This window comes from Chenopodium album, chromosome 14, assembly GCF_948465745.1.
Source record: "Chenopodium album chromosome 14, dcCheAlbu1.1, whole genome shotgun sequence".
Taxonomy (NCBI): Eukaryota; Viridiplantae; Streptophyta; class Magnoliopsida; order Caryophyllales; family Amaranthaceae; genus Chenopodium; species Chenopodium album.
In genome coordinates this window covers 4,283,825-4,303,230 of record NC_137847.1, presented here as the reverse complement: position 1 = coordinate 4,303,230, position 19,406 = coordinate 4,283,825, and the positions used below count along the sequence as shown (strand labels likewise).

Sequence of the window (19,406 nt, the reverse complement as noted above, 5' to 3'; positions counted from 1 at the left end):
CGGCCCAACAGTCCAACACCCCAACCCACTCTCTTTATTGTTTTAATTAATACATGTATCTAACTAGTATCTAACCCCAAATAAAGAGAAAAAAAACCCCAAAAAGCTGTCTCCTTCCTCCTGTAGTCACCAGATCGGCGGTGCCCCAAACAAACACAAAAAACCCCAAAGAATCTTTCTCCTTCCTCCTGTAGTCCACCAGATCGGCGGTGCCCAGCCGGTTGATTGGATTTTTCGGCGGCTGTTCTACTACCTGAAGGTGTCCAAGCTAAGGTTAGTATCATTCCTCTGCCTAGTTTGTTTTAGATAGTTCTGTTTTAGATAGGTTAGTATCATTCCTCCTTTCGTATTAGATAGATCTGTTTTGTTAGCTGAATATTCTTCCTTTTGGTTAGTTTTTATTTATTGTTGTTGGTTACAATTTTAGTATGAATTGAATTACGAATTGAATAGTTGTTGAATTAATTTCTAATTGCCTAGTTTTTGAATTGTAGTGTAGTTATTTTTTTTTTAAATTGAATTTAATTTGTTAGGTTCATTGCTAATTGGATTTGTTACACATGTTTTAATTGCAAATTGCAAATTGAATTTGTTGTTAATAGAAATAATTCATCAGAGGATTGCTATTGACTTTCAGTGATATATATACAAAAAACAATATATGCTATTGTAGACACCCAAATGTGTCTCCCCAAAACCAAACCCAGTGATGAATACCTTTTGCGTCGAATGATTATCGAATGAGGTGAAAGTGTGAAAGGTCAAGTGTTGCGGTTAGTTTTTATTAAAATTCTTTCTTTCTGTTTTCGAAAACAACTCTATTTTATGAAAACAACCAATCCAGTTTAGTTTGGTCCACGACAAGGGTCCAATAATAGTGTAGTTTGATGGGGCTTGCAAAGAGTTTTCCAACGATATATTATAAGCCCAATTCCGATGAATAATGAGGAAGTTATGGCCAAAATACTAAACTGGGCCCGGTTTGATCTTTACATGCGGCCTAATGATCTAGGGGAGGGCCCGATGATAATTATTATTCCTAAAGTTATTAGAATTAATTATAGTCTTCTAGAATTCTCTAGAAGGTTCTCTTTAGTCCTAATAAGATTAGAATTAATAATTATATTTTATTTGGAATAAAATATTATTTTATGAAAAATACGATTTCGGTTTTCATACGGACTTTAAAAATCAATTTTGATTCATAAGTGGACTCCGTGTTTGTAAGCGTGTAGAAATCCAGGATGTCGCCACGTGACAGAGCTTGTTGCTTGGCGACAAGGTCGGTTTTGCAGCGACAGAGTGGAGTTTTATTCCTTATCAAATTCTACCTATTTCCGGACTGTTTTCTTATAAATAGGGTCCTAAACCTCCGTTTTTAATCATCTACAATCAATTCTCATCTACGATCTACATCAATCATCTCTCTCTCCAAAGCTAGAAGCTTTCTTTCTCTATTCTTTTTCTAAACCTTCCCTCTTACAAAATTCCGCATTCACAAGATCTAGAAACACCTAGCCGAGTTCGAAGTTGCCTTCGCCCTAGACGTGAAAGGTTTTAATTTCTGAGGGTTTGGTCCCTAATCTCTATTTCAATTATTTAATTTAATCGTTTGATTTATTATTTTCCTTGAAGTTACTAACGCGTGTATTTTGTTATTAGAAAGAAATACGAGGCATCCAAGTAAGTACTTTAATTGTTTTATTGATATTATGATATAGAAATCATGTTTAGGTTCCTATTTTGATTCCTAATATCATGTTTAGGGAAAAGGTTATAATATCAAATATGCTTGTTATGATTCCTGCGATGCTTCCTATGCTTTCTAATATTATATCAATATCATGTTAGTATCATGTTAGGGCTAAAGCTTTGATTTTTTATTACTTAGTGACATGCTAGGGTTTGTTATTAATCTTGTTAGTATCATGCCTAGGATCTTGCTATTATATTTAAGCTTTACTATTAACATGATTATAATTGTTATGATTATCGTTATTATTATGTTGCTTGATGCTTATTTATTGTTATTGCTTATCACGCCTTTTATGCATGCCTAAAGGGAATTTGTACTTGTAATCACGCTTAATAAGATAATTAATAATCTTATTTAAGCTAATATGATTATAATTCAAGTGATCACCAATAATAGTTTTATTTGTGCATTAATATTCAACCAACATAGATAAACAGGTTTAGGGTTAATCTGTTGATTGCATGTTAGTCAGAAAGCGCACATGAATACGAGAAGAATAAAGTAGAGGCCTATTTAGGGCAGGTTCAATCTCTTTTAGGTTGGATTTGTACCTTTATCCCCGAACCCTATTTGGTTCAAGACCTTTTGGAGTTGACGATCACCTGGATCGTTAAGGGGTGTAATCTTCACCTTGTGAACGGTTTACAAATTCTTAAAACTTGTTGGCGACTCTTTTGCTCTAGCTTCCTTCCCTTTGGACGCCACCATACTTAAGTGTATGATCACAGTAGGGTTCAAGTTTGGGGTAATGCTTGAAATATTCCCTACAGCTATTGGCCTAAAACTAGGGAGTACAGTAGCATGTTCAACGCCTAATTCTAAGGAACATAAACTAGTCTTATATAATATATAAAAGACTAGGAACACAAAACATATTCACATAACCGAAAGATATATATGCACATATATCGCATATATTTAACAGTTGTGAGGCATAGTTTGTGGTGTAATGTTTGTTTTGTTACTTTGGTTGATGTTTAGCCATATATTGTTTGCAATGAGTACCAAACGGGCATCATTCACTCCGGACATTGTGACCATACTTTTGGGAATCCTACCGGAACATGTCACCCCGGCTAGGGGGAAAGTTGATTGGGATAATGTTGCAAATATTTTAAACACCCGAATAGGAAAGACATTTGCAGCCGTTTCTGTTAAGAATTGGTTCTCGAGTATGAAAGAAAAACACAAAGCTTGGAAAGAATTGAAGAGATGGACTGGTCTTGGATGGGGGCCGAATAATTGCCCTCTAGTTGATCTTCAATCAGAAAAATGGCTAGCCTTTTCTAAGGTACTTGTTGAGTACTTTTTCCTTTTAAATTTCTATAATGTACACATATGTTTTTTTTTCCCAACTAATGCATCTCTTTGAAACGGAATCCTTTTTCAGAAATATAAAGCCAACGGAAGATCCCTTCTTAGGACTCCATTCGAGAATGAGCAAGAATGGAATAACATTTTGAAAGGTGGTTATGCAACTGGTGATTTAAGTTTTACACATGCTTCACTTGGGCAGAAAGAACAGGAAGATGTTGCTGAAGTTGAAGATGAAGGAGCAGGTGACTCTGATGATGTCTAGGGAGATGAAATCCAAACCCCCAACATTGCCATCCAGCCTCCTGTTGCCCGAAGTGACTCAAAAAAACATAAAAGCATTGACAGCCAACCTTCTGGAATATCTGGTAAAAAGTCTAGGGAAGAGGATATTGATGCGTGTCTTGATGTACTGAGGCGATCCTCTTTGAGTCAATCTTCTAAACCCAAAAATGCTTTTGATGAAGTTCTCAGTATCTTGGACTCCATGGGGATTTTAGAACAGTATGGGGAAGCCTTTGCTGTAGATATTCTTGATAGCTTTTGCAAAACTCCCGGTGCCATTGATCTTTTCACCGCTTTGCGTTCTGATGAAGGGAGACTTCACTTCATCAGGAAGCATTGTACGCTTCCAGATACTACGTATAAGCCAGACACCTCTTTCAGTTCATTGATATCTGAAGATGTCTTGATGTATGACAACTAGTATGTTAGGTTTGTGACTTTCTGCCGGCTTTTATGTTTGTGATCAGATTTTCATTGTGGATTTTAGTTACAACATATGTTGTTGTAATATGATCGGATGATTTCGATTAAATTATTTCTGTTATGTGTGTTTGTATCAACTTTTGTGACCACTATGTATCAACTTTTATTTATCCTTTTTATTTTAAATTTCGTATAAAGTAATTTGCGTTAAATGTTTTGTTGGTTATGTAGAATGGATGATGAGTTGGTGCAAGAAAGTTTGACACGTATAGCATTGTATGAGCTACGGAGATTGACGTCCCAAGTTGAACGGATACCTATGCATGTTGGTGGGGAAACGGGGAGCCAATTGATTCATAGGATGCTGACAGGCCATCACAATTTGTGTAAAGAACAACTTCGGCTAAGTAGAGAAATATTTATAAGTCTTGCTAATGTCCTCAGAGCACAACAATTGTTGACAGATGGTACTGGTAAACATATGCACATTGAAGAGCAACTTGGGATAGGTTTGTACATGCTTGCCAAACTTGCTTCCGTTCGTGATGCTGCTGAAAGATTTCAACATGGGGTATATACTATTTCGAGGTATTTCCACAAAGTGCTAGAGGCATTGCAGACATTGTCAACTCAAATAATTCGACCTTATCAAAGTTTGAATGAAACACCTCCTGAAATTCAAAACAACAACAAACTCTGGCCTTTCTTTAAGGTACTCATTCACATTAAATTTTCAAGATGATTAGTGTCTATGTAATAACCATGTTCACTTTTGTGCTTAGGATTGTGTTGGTGCCATTGATGGTACCCCATACATGCAGTTGTTGCCGATGCTGTGGGCAAGGCCTACAGAGATCGAAAAGGGGACAAATCATGGAATGTGATGGCAGTGTGTTCACATAACATGTTGTTTACTCACATCAACGTAGGCTACGAAGGCAGTGCACATGATAGCACCGTTTGGAAGCGAAGTTTAGGAGAAGTAAGAATGGGATTCCCTCATCCACCGCCTGGTACAAACTAAATTTCATGAATAAAATGGGAAAATCTATTAGTTTCGTTAACTAACATTATCATTATTGCACAGGAAAATACTATGTAGTCGATTCAGCGTATCCTAATACACTCGGGTACTTGAGTCCCCATACAGGACGTGATTTGAGGTATCATTTGCCTGATTTCAAGAGATCAGGTCCTCCACAAGGAATGTTTGAGCATTTAAATTACCTACACTCATCTTGTAGAAATGTAATTGAGCGGATTTTTGCGATTCTGAAAAATAGGTGGAAGGTTCTACAACCTAAATTGATGCCGCAAATGGAATTACGTTTTCAGTTGCAAATAATCGTTGCTTGTTGTACTCTACACAATTTTATTCGTTTACATAAACTAGGGATTCCATTCACGCACCAAGTTGAAGTCATGGAGCGAAGAGAAGATCATACTATGTACGATTCTAACAGAAAAGCAGCTATGGATTTTGTACGACAAGAAATAACTGATCAGATATGGGAGTCAGTTCAGAGGAATGCCGAGGTAATGGAGGAGCTTGGTGGACAAGAAGAAGACGAAGAACTAACTGACTATGAAAATTAGTTTAAGTTGTGTAGTACTCTAATTTTCTCAATGAGATTAACATTAGAAATGTGTATCAAAAAAATAGAACCATTTGAACAATGAATTGTATCAATATTATTATTATTATTAATTATTGATGATTATTATTTATTGATGATGATGATTATTATTATTATTATTTATTGATTATTATTATAATTATTATTATTATTGTTTTCGTTGTAATAAGAGTTTAAAAGAATGAAATTTGGCTTTATATCATTAGCAATATCATTAGACATAAATTAAGAGCTGAACTGAACTAAACTGAACTGAATTTTCAACGGAAGAGAACAGGCCCTAACCCAATCCATTTATTATGCAAAAAGACTTGTGTTTATCCCAATTAGTCTAAGGTGCACCCTTGTGCACCTTAGATAGGTGCAACAACATAAAAAAAATCAACACTACGCTCTACAAAATGAACATTTAGTAAACAAATATGAACATTTAGTAAAAAAATATGAACATGAAAAAAATATGAACATTTAATAATAAAAAATGAACACGTAAAAATAAATGAATATTTAATACATATATGCATATGTTTCATAATCATATTATTTTTTATTTCTTTAAATTTTTATGTTCATAATTAAATGCATAATATTCATAATAATATTTTATATGTTCATATATAATTTCAAATATTCATAATATAAATATGTAGTGTTGTTCATGAAATATTAATTAAATCTGTTTATGCATATGTTGTCTTTCTTAAATGTTTATGTTCATATTTTTTTTTACGTATATGTTCACCTTTTGAATGCTTATATTCAATTTAAGAAAACCAATGCTTACGTTCATATTTTGAAATGTTAAGTTCACTTTCTGAAATGCATAAGTTCATATTTTTTATGCCTATGTTCACTTTATGAAAAGCTAATGTTCACATTTAAGGGAATCTATGCAAATGTTCATATTTTGCATGATTATGTTCATTGATTTAAAAAAAAAAAAAAAAGCACAAAATCAGATAAAACTCAATTCGTTAGAATTAAGATTATCATATACTACCTCCGTCAACATTTAGTTGCAACTTTGTAATATTTTATGTCTCTCAAATAATACCCTAAAGTTGCAACTAATTAAATGTTAACGAAGGTAGTATAACCTAATCAATCGAAGTTAATCACAAAGTCACCACATAAGAAATCGAAAATCACACATTTTTATGCCTAAGTTCACTTTCTGAAAAGTTAATGTTCATATTTTTTATACCTATGTTCACTTTTCGAAAAGTTAATATTCATATTGTACTGATGTTACACTTATTTCTAGGTGCATGAGTGTGTACCTAAGAATATGCGTGTTTATCCACGTAAAATTTAATGGGTCAAAAGCCCAAAGGCCCGGTCCAACCAAAAAAATGTAATCCTCAAAATTAAATTATTGTATTTTTCCTCTTTCACCCGCTCTTTTTCTTTTTACTGCCTTTTCTGGATTACGAGTAATTAAAATTGTTTTGTTTTTTTCTTTTAATTTTTTTTTTTAATTTTTATTTTTAAAAAAAAACATAAAACCCTACAAAATATTTATGTTCATTTCCTTCGGAAAAATCAACCACGTTTTCCCAATTCTCCGAGATCTTCACGAATTCTAAGCTCAGAGATCTGAAGATCATCGATTTGAATTTTGTTTCAGGTAATAATTCTGGAATTCATTTCGAATTTGCATTTAAATGTTCATCATTTTGGTTGAAATTCCCCAAATTTGAAGCCCTAATTTGTTAAATTTCGAAATCTTATTCAAATTTTTTGATTTTTGGTGCGATTTGATTTGATTGCAGTCGTAAAAGTAGGAAAAAATGGTGAAGTTAACGATGATTGCTCGAGTAATGGATGGTCTACCATTAGCAGAAGGATTAGATGATGGGCGTGATGTGCAAGATGCTGAATATTACAAGCAGCAAATCAAAGCTTTGTTCAAAAATCTTTCGAAAGGTCAAAATGATCCTTCTAGAATGTCTGTTGAGAGTGGACCTTACATATTTCAGTATCCTTCATTTTTTTCCACCAATTTTTGATTGATTACATGCAATGTGTGAAGTTGAGTGCAATGTAGTTGTGTAGATGTTAATTGTGTTGTTCTGCTGGTTGTTAATTGTTAGGAATGGGAGAGAGGTGGCGGTCAGGGGTACGAGAGTTTGTGATTCCGTAATCTCTTTCTTTTTCGCTTTGTCTAATGGTGTAGTATATGAATTTTAGGGAGAGGAGCATTTGGTTTTGAATTGCACTATATGCAGTTATGGTTATAGTGTATGGAGTAGATGTTACTTGTGTTGATGAGGTGCTTGTAAATTGTTTGAAAATTGGAGGGAGGCGGCGGTAGGATGAGAGCTTGGGATGCTCATATCTTTCTCTTATGTTTGCTTCGGGTTTTGATTGTTGTATTTTGCTAATCATGAATTATAGGAAGAATGAGTCTTATTGATGGTGTTTTGATCATGAGTAGTACTTATGGGTTGATTGATGGCAGTTGTTTAACCAGTCTAAGTTGGTCTGGATAAGGCTGTGGATTTGTATGGTATGTCCCCTTATAAGGCGTCCTTTTGGTTTTGTCATCTGATCAACCGAATTTCAATAATCAACGTAGATTGGTGATATGGCAAGATGAGAAATATGAGCGACTATGTGTTACTAGATGAGATGTGAATTTGGGATAGAGAATCCCTTTTAGTGAGGTTGCATACGTTGATCTCTCTAAATCCTACCCTGCGGGAGCTACGTTGTGCTATTGTTGTTGTTGAGTTAGGCCTATGGCCTTATTGGCTGAGGTCTGGATTCTGTTCATTTGGTCTTGCCTTTTGTTTTTGTGTGAAAACGAGTTACTCTGTATCTGTTAATTGTTTGAATGCTTTTTATTGATAAACCGGAATGAGTTTTGCATCAGATGTAGGCTGTTTGTATTGGTGTGTTGTTTGATATGTTAATCTTGCTTTAGTTAGTTTCTTATCAAAAATTACTTTGTAGGTAGAGAATATTGTCTCATATGTACTTAGTTACTCACACTTGTTTGGATAGCTTGATTAAAGGGGAAATGAAGCAGAGGGAAAGAGAAGGAAGGGGAGGGGAAAAAGGGAAGGGGAAATTGACAGCTTCTTTAAAATTAGAGTGTTCTGCCTATGCTTCTATGCTTGTGCTTTTTTCTTCAATCAATCAATTACATAATATTAAAACAGACACTAGGAATGACACGTGTCATTTCCTGGTGCTGTCATTTCCCTCCAAAAAACCATTTCCAATTACATAATACTAAAGTAGACACCAGGAATGACACGTGTCATTTCCCTCCAAAAAACCATTTCTAATAAAATAAAATAAAAATATTCCTACTTTACCTTTTTTCTATATAACTTTTTTTATTGACAATGAATATAGACAATAAATATACTTATAATAGCAAATATATATTCTTAGTAATAATATAAATATTTCTTTTCTAAAAATGATATTATAATAATATATTTAAATCAAACTCTTTCATTCAATATATAGTAAAATATCTTAACGTAATTTCTTATAAAATAAGAATAAACATACAAAGTATAATTTATTTTATTATTCCCTTCATTTTTTTAACGTGTTACACTATTCTTTTGTTTTCGTTTTTATTTAATTATATTGTTAGTATTATGTAATTGATTGATGGGTGTCTTAAAAAAAAATTAATAACTACAAGTATATTGTAAGGTTAATAAAAAATTGAGTTTTTGTAATAACCGTGCATGGCACGGGCTTTAGACTAGTTATTAAAATATGGAGGTGTCTTTGTTTTAAAAGAAAAAATTACACGTTGATCATATTCAAGTGCGCTTGTGTAGCTTGGTCTGAGACTTCTCCCTATGGGAACCTTTTTTGTGGCATTAGGCCTGCTATCTGCAGCTCTATCTGCAGCTTATTCCCATATTATCCATGATTCCATGCCAGTTGAATTTCCTTTACTGATTGTTAGCTAATGTTGTGTATATATTGACTGTTCAATGTTTGGCTTTCTTTTCTCCTTTGAAGTGTTGAAATGCAACTATATATCTTTGCACATTATTATGATGGTTTATCTTGCCAATGTGCTCTCCCTCTTTAGCTGATAGTCCATGACAAACTAGTGCTAGGATATTTTGATTTCAGTATGACCTTAACATTGGGTAACAGCTATATCATTGAGGGCCCTGTTTGTTATTTGACAATGTGTGATCGGGCTTACCCAAAGAAGCTTGCATTTCAGTACCTGGAAGATCTCAAGAACGAATTTGAGCGTGTAAATGGGAATCAGATAGAAACTGCTGCTAGACCTTATGCGTTCATTAAGTTTGGTATGTCAATCAGTTAATGTCCTGTTTGCATTTGCATTTGCTTTTGGTTCATGACTTCAAGCAACTGTGCCACTAATTATATTTTTTCATAATATTTATTGTTTCCTTCTAAAGATACATTTATACAGAGAACAAAGAAGTTGTACCAGGATACCCGTACCCAGAGGAACATTTCCAAACTGAATGACGAACTCTATGAAGTGCACCAAATCATGACCCGAAATGTGCAAGAAGTCCTTGGTGTTGGAGAAAAATTGGACCGTAAGTCACTCATGCCCAACACAATTTTTTCTGAACCTTTTTCTGCTCAACAGATCTTTAAACTTTGTTTGCAATGCTTCCAATATATTATACCTCATCAATAAGCTAGGCTTTTTACGACAGATGTTTCCTAGATTTGACTGGAAATATCCTAGGATGCCTTACCCATGAATGGACTTTCGAGTGACATGGTGAATTATGTATATTAGTTCTTGTTTTTGAGCAATGAAACTGGTGAGTGCATGAGATTTTGCAATGGTTAATAAAACATAGAATAGTTGATAGCATTGCTTGAAGTAAGACTAATATTCTTGTTAGGCTGTTTTCTTAATAAGATACTAAGATAGCTCATAGCTGTGGAGAGGAAGGGCATGCTAGACCATCATTCTTCTTTGCGCATAAAGTCATAAACTATCTGCAAAATCATCAAGTTCTTCTGGTGTTTGGGATGGGGTGGATAAGAGTCAATAGAATAGTGTTGTGTGGTGTTGACCTATAAGCTGAAGGTATTGTAGGCTTGCAGTAGTGTCTAGCATAGTTGTCCTAGAATATCTATGCAGATTACTGTTTTTTTTTTTGGGTTGATGTTTTATTTCTTTGACATAATTTACTTAAAACCGTAGGCAAGACCTTTTGTATGTAGCAATTTTACTTCGAACTCTCTCTTGGTGAGCTGCTCTAGGACTTGGTTTTAAAAAGTGCGCCTCGCTCCCAGGCTCTAGGAAATGGGCTTTAGCTGGGCGAGGCTCAGTCACCTACGGAAGGCGCGCCTTTGCGCCTCAAGGAAAGTAACTAAGATTTAAGTTATAAATTGAAGAATGGACATTTTTTTCAAATTCAGACTACCTTAGCTTTACAATGTTTACATATATCATTATTTAATTTATTATGAATCTTATTGGTATTAAGTACAATCAAAGTAAAAAAGTAATTTGAAATAAAAATATAAATACATGCGCCTTGCATACAAAAGGCGCGCGCCTTTGCCTTGCGCCTAGGCTGCAAGGACCATTTGCCTTTGGTGCGCCTTGCGCCTTTTTAAACTAAGCTCTAGGAACAATTTGGATTTAAGGCAGTGCCTCTCCTCTTAGTTTTTCTCTTGGATGAATTATGCCTGAAGTCTGATTATTTCCATGGAAGTTTACTTTTTCCAATTTTAGCTTGTAGACTAGCTGCCTCAGCCCTCACTTGCCTCCTTTCCAACTTTGTTTTGAAAACAAAGTACTTCATTCTACGCTTAAATGTCTTCATGTATCTTTTTCACTTTTCTTGATACTATCTTCTATGAACGCCGTCCTAGTAATTGATAGGAAGAGTTGCTGTTGTTGAATTGCTCTTTTCCCTTAACTTCAAACTCCATAGTCCATAGGCATAAATGTATGGAATTTACTGTCAGTTTGTCACTTTCTCTGTTTTTTTTTTTTTTTTTAATTATTTTATTATTTTTAATACTTGTATATATTTTGGGCCAATGCTAAATCTCTCTCTCTCTCTCTTCTACATGGTATCAAGGTATAAAGCTTATAATCAAGGAGTCTTCAAAATAGCTGTGCCTTGCAATGAAGAATAAATGATCTGGGATGTAAAATTGATGTTATTTTTCTTGGCACTGGACCATGAACACGTTTTATGACATTACTTTTTGATTCTTTAGCTCAGATTCTGGTTATATTATGAACAAAAGATTTGTCTTTAAATGGTTATACAGGTATGGGACACGGCAACCGAATTAGAAGATGGCATTTTCGATGAATTGGATATGAAATAATTCAAGTTTTGCGTGCCAAAGGATGTGAAATGAATTAATTGTTGGCTGTAGGCCTATGAAGGAGTTAGGTGTCCATAGAAATATTTATGTAGTGTAAACTGTTGGATTTAAATCTGAAATTAAAATCTAGAATGTATGTAAATAAACTTTTTTGCTCTATATGCCTACTTATTTAAGCCAACTCAAGTTCTAACTGTTCATTTTTTGCCTTATTTGAAATTAATTTGGGAAATTTAAGGCTGGGGAAGGGATTCGATATTTAATACTCCATAACTGGGAATATGTGGAAAAAAGTTGTAAACATTTTTGCTCTTTTTGGATGGGGACCATGGCTGAACATTTCAGGGGGGGTTTGCTTTTTTGCTGCCTTTCTGTATGGTGAACTGAATTGATTTTCAATTGATAGACATCTTTTTTGAAGCTAAGATTTTCTCCGTAAGGCCATAGATGACACCTGTGGGAATTGTTTGCAAATTAGGATGGTGATAATCTAGCACGTAGGAAGGCAGCTGAAAATGCATCTATGTGTGTGCTTTCCATATTTAATAATAGAAAAGAATTCTTGGTGAGTTTGTTCGTAACATTTTTCCATATTTAGCAGGCCATTGATACTTTTCTGCTTCTTTGTTTGCTTGCTTGCTTAATTTTCGCTCTTGTTCTGCTTCATTGCTTGCTCGTGTGTGTTCCTGTTTGTCACTCCTTTACCTTGCTTAGTTGTTGCTATGTTGTCTATGTGAATTGTTTTAAATGTTTCTTTTGCCGTTTTTTAGTGTAACTGATTATTTTTCCTCATCTTTTGAGGCGAATTAGCTTTTTTGTTCACCTCCTACTGTTAGTTTGCACTTTAATTGGTATCACTATGGTATCTTTGTTCATCTTTCTGGGGGTGCTTGATAAAAAATTCCTTGGCTATTGGCTGAGATAAGCTGTGTATATCTACTCCTAATGTCTAGCTCTGTGTTGTGTAAATCATTTTTAATTCACTTCTGCAGAGGTCAGCGAAATGTCAAGCCGCTTAACATCTGAATCACGGATTTATGCTGATAAGGCAAAAGACCTAAATCGACAGGTTAGTTTTTAGAGCACTAAAGGTCTCCTAATCAGTAACTTTTAAAGTACTGCTGCAGATTTTGAACCTAATGACTATTACGGATCACATCTTTTTCTTGTTAACTGCCTGTTTGAGAAACTGTTATCCCTTTATAAAAAATGTTGCAGTCATTTTTGGAACGGAAGTAGTATGTTCATACATTGAATACTGATGACATTGTGAATTTGTAGGCTCTAATCCGGAAATGGGCGCCTGTAGCAGTTGTAATCGGAGTTGTGGTGCTACTCTTCTGGGTCAAAAAGAAGATCTGGTGATGCACTGGCCTTTTTTGGCTTCCTGAAAAAACTAGTCAGACATATCTGCTGATTACGATGTTTACTCTTTAAATATATGGGCAACCAGTCAACCACACTACAGGATTAGGCTTCTTATTCAGTGTCTGGAACTAGATAGACACGAAATGTTTTTTCAGTGATATGGAAAAGCTATATATATGCATGACTTTGTTGTATATCATATAAACTCCATTTTGATGTCAAAATTTGAGATAGTGAAACTCGAAAGCTCAAAATCCATAGTAAATGAGCTTTCTGCGAATTGGAGTAATTTTGTTTTTGTTAAATAGATTCGAACATAAAAAACTGTTTCTCTTGGTAGTTTTATTCTCAGTTCTCAGTTGTCAGTTTGCCACTACCTGAATTATTTAGTACTTTGCATTTTTTAAAATTGTAAATCTTTTATTTTTATATTTTTTTTTGACATCTTTTATTTTTATATGTGGGTACTTATAATCTATACACAAGTTTGACATTTAGTAACTTTACATTTAAATATTTTTTGACAGACATTTATTTTACTTACAGCAGTAAAAGCAATTGGAATTTGATTTTGTTAATTTATTGACAATAACTAACAATCTTTTTAGACCATTATCCCTCGTGGTATAAAAATTTATATCATCCCTCTCTCTCCACCACTTTCTCACTCCTCTACATCATCTATACCACAATAAAATATACTTTCTCCAAAAATCATCCCACCCATGGAATAAAAAAAGTTTACCACCACACTTTCTCTTTCTTATTTGTATTAATAATACACTTAATTTAATTATAATTATATTTTATTTTATTATTGGAAATAACTAATTAATGTTTGCAAAGTTAATTAAATACAAATAAGCAATTTAGGTAGTAAAAAGCGAATTCGAAAAAATATATAAAACTATATCAATATTGGTGTCTATGTGTAGGTCTTCAAAAATTACAAACAATGGTAATTTTTTTTTATAATTTTCTACTTTATAGTTTTTTCTTAAAATGCAATTGAAAAAAAAAAAAGAATACATGATAACCAGGCCACATGGCGTGACCTGGTTGGTTCATGTTTCACGGGACCAAAGCAAATGTTTACCATGGGATGGTAGATACCATCAAATGGTAAAATTTTATACCACCAGTGTAGTAAAAAATTGCAGGTTTTTGATGAGTTTTTACACCGTGGTATAAAATTATACCATGAGTGTTGATGCTCTTACCAGTAATTGTACTTCGTAACTTCGTACATAGCATGCTACAGAGGTGACTTTGCCCAAAAATTTTGAACCAATTTGGGCAAAGTTTTTGGGCTGGCCCTAAGTTCGGGCCAGAAAAGTTACGCCCAAACTCGATATATCGGGCCAAAAGGCCTTTTTAGCCCAAAATTAGGCTGGACAAAAATTTCACCTAATAATTAAATTTTCAGGTTAACCCCTTTTATTTATTTATTTTTAAATCAGTCAGGGCTGGACTTTTGAGCTCAACATTCTGCCCAAAACTGGGCATTTTTTGGGCTTGACATGATCAGGTCTCATATGTGATAACGTTTGTTAGAGTTGCATAATGTTCGTAGTATAAAAGTTACTTCATGATTTGTCGTAATTGAAAAAAAATATTCTGTTTTCTTTTAATTGTATCACTTTTAATATTGCGGACTCCTACATAATTTTTGGAATAGAGAAAGATAGAGAGAAAAAATTATGAGGACTCATGTGAATATGTGATAGGAGAGAGATAGAAATAATTTATTAAATAAAACTAAAATTAAAAGGTAAACCTTTCATTTATACAAAATGATGCAATTAAAAAGAAATAGAGGAAGAACATGATAATCATGTACGGAGTAATATGAAGAAGTAAATTTGAAAGCCACTTATATGTTTCCCCCCGTCCTTCACACCCCTAAAGACATCAAAACTTAATAAAATAATTACGCTATGTAAGCATTTTTTTTTTTTTTTTTTTTTTTGAGAACATGTAAGCAAGAGTCTCATTGGACATCATCTAATATATACATTCATAGAAAATTTTGATATGATTTTGTTAATGCCCAAAATTTTTGAATAAATGAGATTTTTTTTGTTTAATTTTTTTTTTGTATATATATATATATATGGATTCGCTTTATTCGTTTGATCTTCACTCACTTGAACTTAACTGGGATTACTAGAATTTACTTATAAATTTAACTTGAATATCTCTTATTAATCCTTTTATATGCTACCCCATAATATGAATACTTCCTCCGTTTCTTTTTAATTGCACCACTTTTTATAAATAAAAGTTTTAAATTAGTTGCATCACTTTTTCTTTAGTTAATATATTTTCTCTATTTGTCTCCTATTACATGGTCCTCTTTATTTTTTCTCTCTATCTCTCTTTATTCCAAAAATTATATAGGAGTCCGCAATTGTAAAACTGATGTAACTAAAAAAAAAAACGAAAAAATAGCTTTTCCTTAATATTTCTTAACTACTTGAATGTACTTATTACTCCGTATTATTTTTTAATTGAAATGGGTGAAAATAAGTTGAATAGAAAATGACTTAAAAATCCTTTTTTGTTATTAATTAACTAGAAAATATATAATTTCTCGATTATTACTAGATGATTAGTAGACTCCGTATTTCGTATTACACAATTCAGTAAACCTCTTGATTCTAGAGGATCATCGATCTAGAATTATTCAATGACTAAATTGAGAAAGAGGAGAATTGTAAAACAATTTTTTATGTCTAAAATCACTATCCAATTTCCTTCCATGTTCAATTATTTAAAAGGATCTTGTTCACTTAACATGTGTTGTAAGTGGAGTAGTGGACCATAAAAAGATTATTAATAGAGTTGGAGTATTTAGTTGTTAAATAAAATAGTCGAGATAGATTGACTTCTAAAAATAGTAGGTGAATTTGTTGAATCACAAATGACGTTGGAATACGGTGTTAGTTGGCCTCAAAGTTAGTTTAATCAGTCAATTTAACTTGTTATGAGTAATATGGGTGAGGTGGATTAACTTGTAAAAATATAATTACGTCTAAATTGTTGAATTTCAAATTAGATTGTTGAATTTCAAATTAGGATAAACTTACCAAGTACTCCGGCGTAAGAGTCGGCTTACTTAGTAACACTCTTAAATTAGGTTATTACTTATTAGGATAGGGTTTACATGTTTGAATTTATGCTTGGGCTCGAATTTCCTTAACCTTTCTACTCCGTACATCTTACCATAATTAAAATGAAGTGTAGGTTTTACCTGCAATTTTGGACAAAAAAAATAAAAATATGAGATTAAGAGTTACTAATTTAAAAATAGAAATTAAAAAAATTACAATGACGCCTTAAAATACACAAAATGCAAGGTTCAACCGGTTGGTCATGGCCGCTGAGAAGTGAAACTAAACACACTTGATTGTGTGAACTTCTGATTCTCAACAAGCATTGGATAGTTAATTTTTTAGTTTTGCTTTCTCATTAATCATTCTTGTTTAAAAAATTAGAATCCTTTTAATCTAATCTTCCTCTTTTTAATAAGGTGGAATGTCAAATTATAAGAAAGCAACCTAAATGTAGAATATTCCGAGTAATATATTGGGAACTCATACATGCATGATTTAGTACTCATAACATGCGGTGTTTCATATAAGCGAGATGGAATTGACATAAAATGGATCAAATTGATGCATGAACGTGAAATGACATTTCATTTTTAGCCGATTTATCAAGTTTACCATGAGACTATGATATACACTTTAGTAATAATATAGTTAGATACTATGTTCTCAATGGAAGTAATTTTGAGGTTGAAGGGTAGTTGGCCCTGACCGGCTAGCCCCATATGGCAGGCGGGCCGATATGGCTGACGGCTGTACCCACCGGCACCAGCCACCCTCCCTCCACCTATATTGGGACCAACCTATCTTTCCATCGAGAATTTATTCCGTACTTATTTTCTAAGTCCTAAATTTTGTACAATGGATATACTCCGTTCTTTTTTATTGCAATGAGTGATTTCACGTTTGTCAATATATCACTTTGCCTATTAATATTTTTAATTACACTTTAGTAAAAATTATAAAATTTTGATATTTGAAATGTAGACTTGAAGACGAATTTAACTAGATATCATATGACTATTTTTTCCTTTACAAATTAAATAAATCACAAATGATTGTCAAAGAACATCACGTAAATAGTGTAAAAGTCTTTATGGTGCAATAAAAGAAAAACGGAGGGAATATTACCTTAATCAAGGCATAGCCTTGTGTAGGTGCTTCAATTCTTATTTTTGACATTCTTTCTATTTTAATTAATTTTATTTTACAAAAAGATTCTACTCCATAAATAGGAAGTACTTGTATAATATAAACACGTAGGGACTAATTAAAATGATTTCCCGAGCTTAATTAATTCATACCAACTCCTCTATCTAGTTATGTTGATGTTCATTTTAACGATATTTGAATACAAGTATCTGTTTAGAAATTTGAAATTTGATCGAGCTCAGATTACTTATTATGAATATAAAGCAAAAAAAGTCAATTTTTAATACCTTGTACTAAATTGTATAATAAATATTCAGTGATAGCTTGACACATTAAACATATTAATTGGTTTAGTTGTGAAAATCTCTTGTTTGCTTGTATTCTACACTCATAAGAATAGAAAAAATTAGAATACATTACACATGCACTAATATTATATGTTCCTTTCTACACATCTTTTATAAATCCTAGTATGAGTAATAAATTAATTACACTAATACTAAAGCATTTTCATTATATATTAATATAATTATATTACTTCGAATTGCACATGACACATTAAGAAGATCGACCTACATATCTTTTGCCTTGCCTAGTCAAATTTTTTTTATAAAATAAATACGATTATTCGACTTATCTTTTTCCATACGAATTAATGCAGGTGACAAGATATCAAATAATGTATTCCCTCAATATAGCCATTTGCATGACATAATGCATGATCCTCTAACAAAACTACAACTTGTTTGAAAATGCCCCTCAATCCCCTAAAAAGACTTTGTCAATTTAATTTATTTATTAATTAAAATTAAGACTACCCTAATAAGTCACAAGTTGACATATATTTGAGCAATTTGACCATTTCATAATTTTCTGATCTAAAAATATATGTCATTTTTAAATTCTCAAATTAGAAGTATTATTAATAAATCCTAGGCACACTGTAACGTGGACCTTCCCCTTATATAAATCTATATATATATATATATATATATATATATATATATATATATATACATATTCCTTAGCTAATTAGCTATTTTCCTTGTATCCTTAAACCCTCATTAAAAAAAATGACTAGTAATACCCTTAACGTATGCTCCTCACTTCACCAAATTTTTGACCTTGATGAAGCTCTAACCATACAACCTACACCATTGAGCATCTCCCCTAATCATCACAACGTCGTCGTTGCACCGGAGCATTCTTCCCCTGTGACACGGGTGGCTGATTTGCCGACGGCTACTACCGAGAGAGACGCTATGTGCTCAGTGTGCATGGAAGATTTTCAACGATGGTCTACTAAGCGAATACCTTGCGGACACGTGTTCCATGCTACTTGTATTGCTCCTTGGCTATCTATTTCTAATTCTTGCCCTCTTTGTCGGACCATTGTCCTTGATAGTTGACATCAATTAATTTGATTATGGTTAAACAGTGAAGTATGTAGTTTTTTTTGTAAGAATTATGATGTAATTTCAGTGTTTTTTTACCTCGAAAATGAGTATTTGAGCTTTGTGTATGGTATAACACAATATTAAATTTCTATATATACTAGTTAAATTATTATTACGTATTTTTTTAGTTTACTATACTACTGTTATGTTATATGATGATTGTGTCAAAGAAATATGTTGTACGATGAACAAGTTGGAATAAATTAGCTAGCTATCCCGAATTAATGATGAGATTATTTTTCACCATATAAAATAAAGTTAAAGTTGATTTATGGAAATTTTGTGAAAAACTACCTATTATAGTCCAGAATTTGCGAGAAACTACCTATTAAAAAAAATGTTGTAATTGACTACCTAATTTTTGAAAAATGTTGTAATTTACTACCTTACGTCGGATTATGAAGGAGTTTGACCAAAATTCTCCGGCGTTGACTTGGTCACGTGACCATCACGTAACACTTATTGACCCTTTTCTTTCCCAAATTTTCTCACAATTTTCCCACGTGATGGTCACTAAGTGTCACGAGACCAAGTCAACGCCGGAAAAGTTTGGTCAAACTTCATAATGCGGCGTAAGGTA

At 32.9% G+C, this 19,406-nt stretch overlaps 2 protein-coding genes across 2 annotated transcripts; both read left to right on the top strand.

Annotated features, from left to right (window-relative positions):
- Window positions 1-6,890: 6,890 nt before the first annotated feature.
- On the top strand, window positions 6,891-13,600 carry LOC145578625 (25.3 kDa vesicle transport protein SEC22-1). Its single transcript, XM_081635919.1, has 6 exons — window positions 6,891-7,042; window positions 7,188-7,393; window positions 9,550-9,710; window positions 9,825-9,971; window positions 12,732-12,808; window positions 13,021-13,600. Exons 2-6 carry the CDS (start codon window positions 7,206-7,208, stop codon window positions 13,102-13,104), a joined length of 657 nt encoding a protein of 218 aa, XP_081492045.1. The 5' UTR covers window positions 6,891-7,042; window positions 7,188-7,205; the 3' UTR covers window positions 13,105-13,600.
- A 4,842-nt stretch (window positions 13,601-18,442) lies between these two features.
- Window positions 18,443-18,778, top strand: LOC145577626 (uncharacterized). The gene has a single exon (XM_081635113.1). It carries the CDS (start codon window positions 18,443-18,445, stop codon window positions 18,776-18,778), a length of 336 nt encoding a protein of 111 aa, XP_081491239.1.
- Window positions 18,779-19,406: the final 628 nt, after the last annotated feature.

What these genes read in the sequence shown, in the direction of transcription:
- LOC145578625 (XM_081635919.1), top strand. Translation starts at nt 7,206, where the DNA reads ATGGTGAAGTTAACGATGATTGCTCGAGTAATGGATGGTCTACCATTA. An exon ending in TTATGCGTTCATTAAGTTTG is followed by an intron (nt 9,711 to 9,824) that starts GTATGTCAATCA and finishes TTCCTTCTAAAG; the next exon opens with ATACATTTATACAGAGAACA. An exon ending in TGTTGGAGAAAAATTGGACC is followed by an intron (nt 9,972 to 12,731) that starts GTAAGTCACTCA and finishes TCACTTCTGCAG; the next exon opens with AGGTCAGCGAAATGTCAAGC.
- LOC145577626 (XM_081635113.1), top strand. Translation starts at nt 18,443, where the DNA reads ATGACTAGTAATACCCTTAACGTATGCTCCTCACTTCACCAAATTTTT.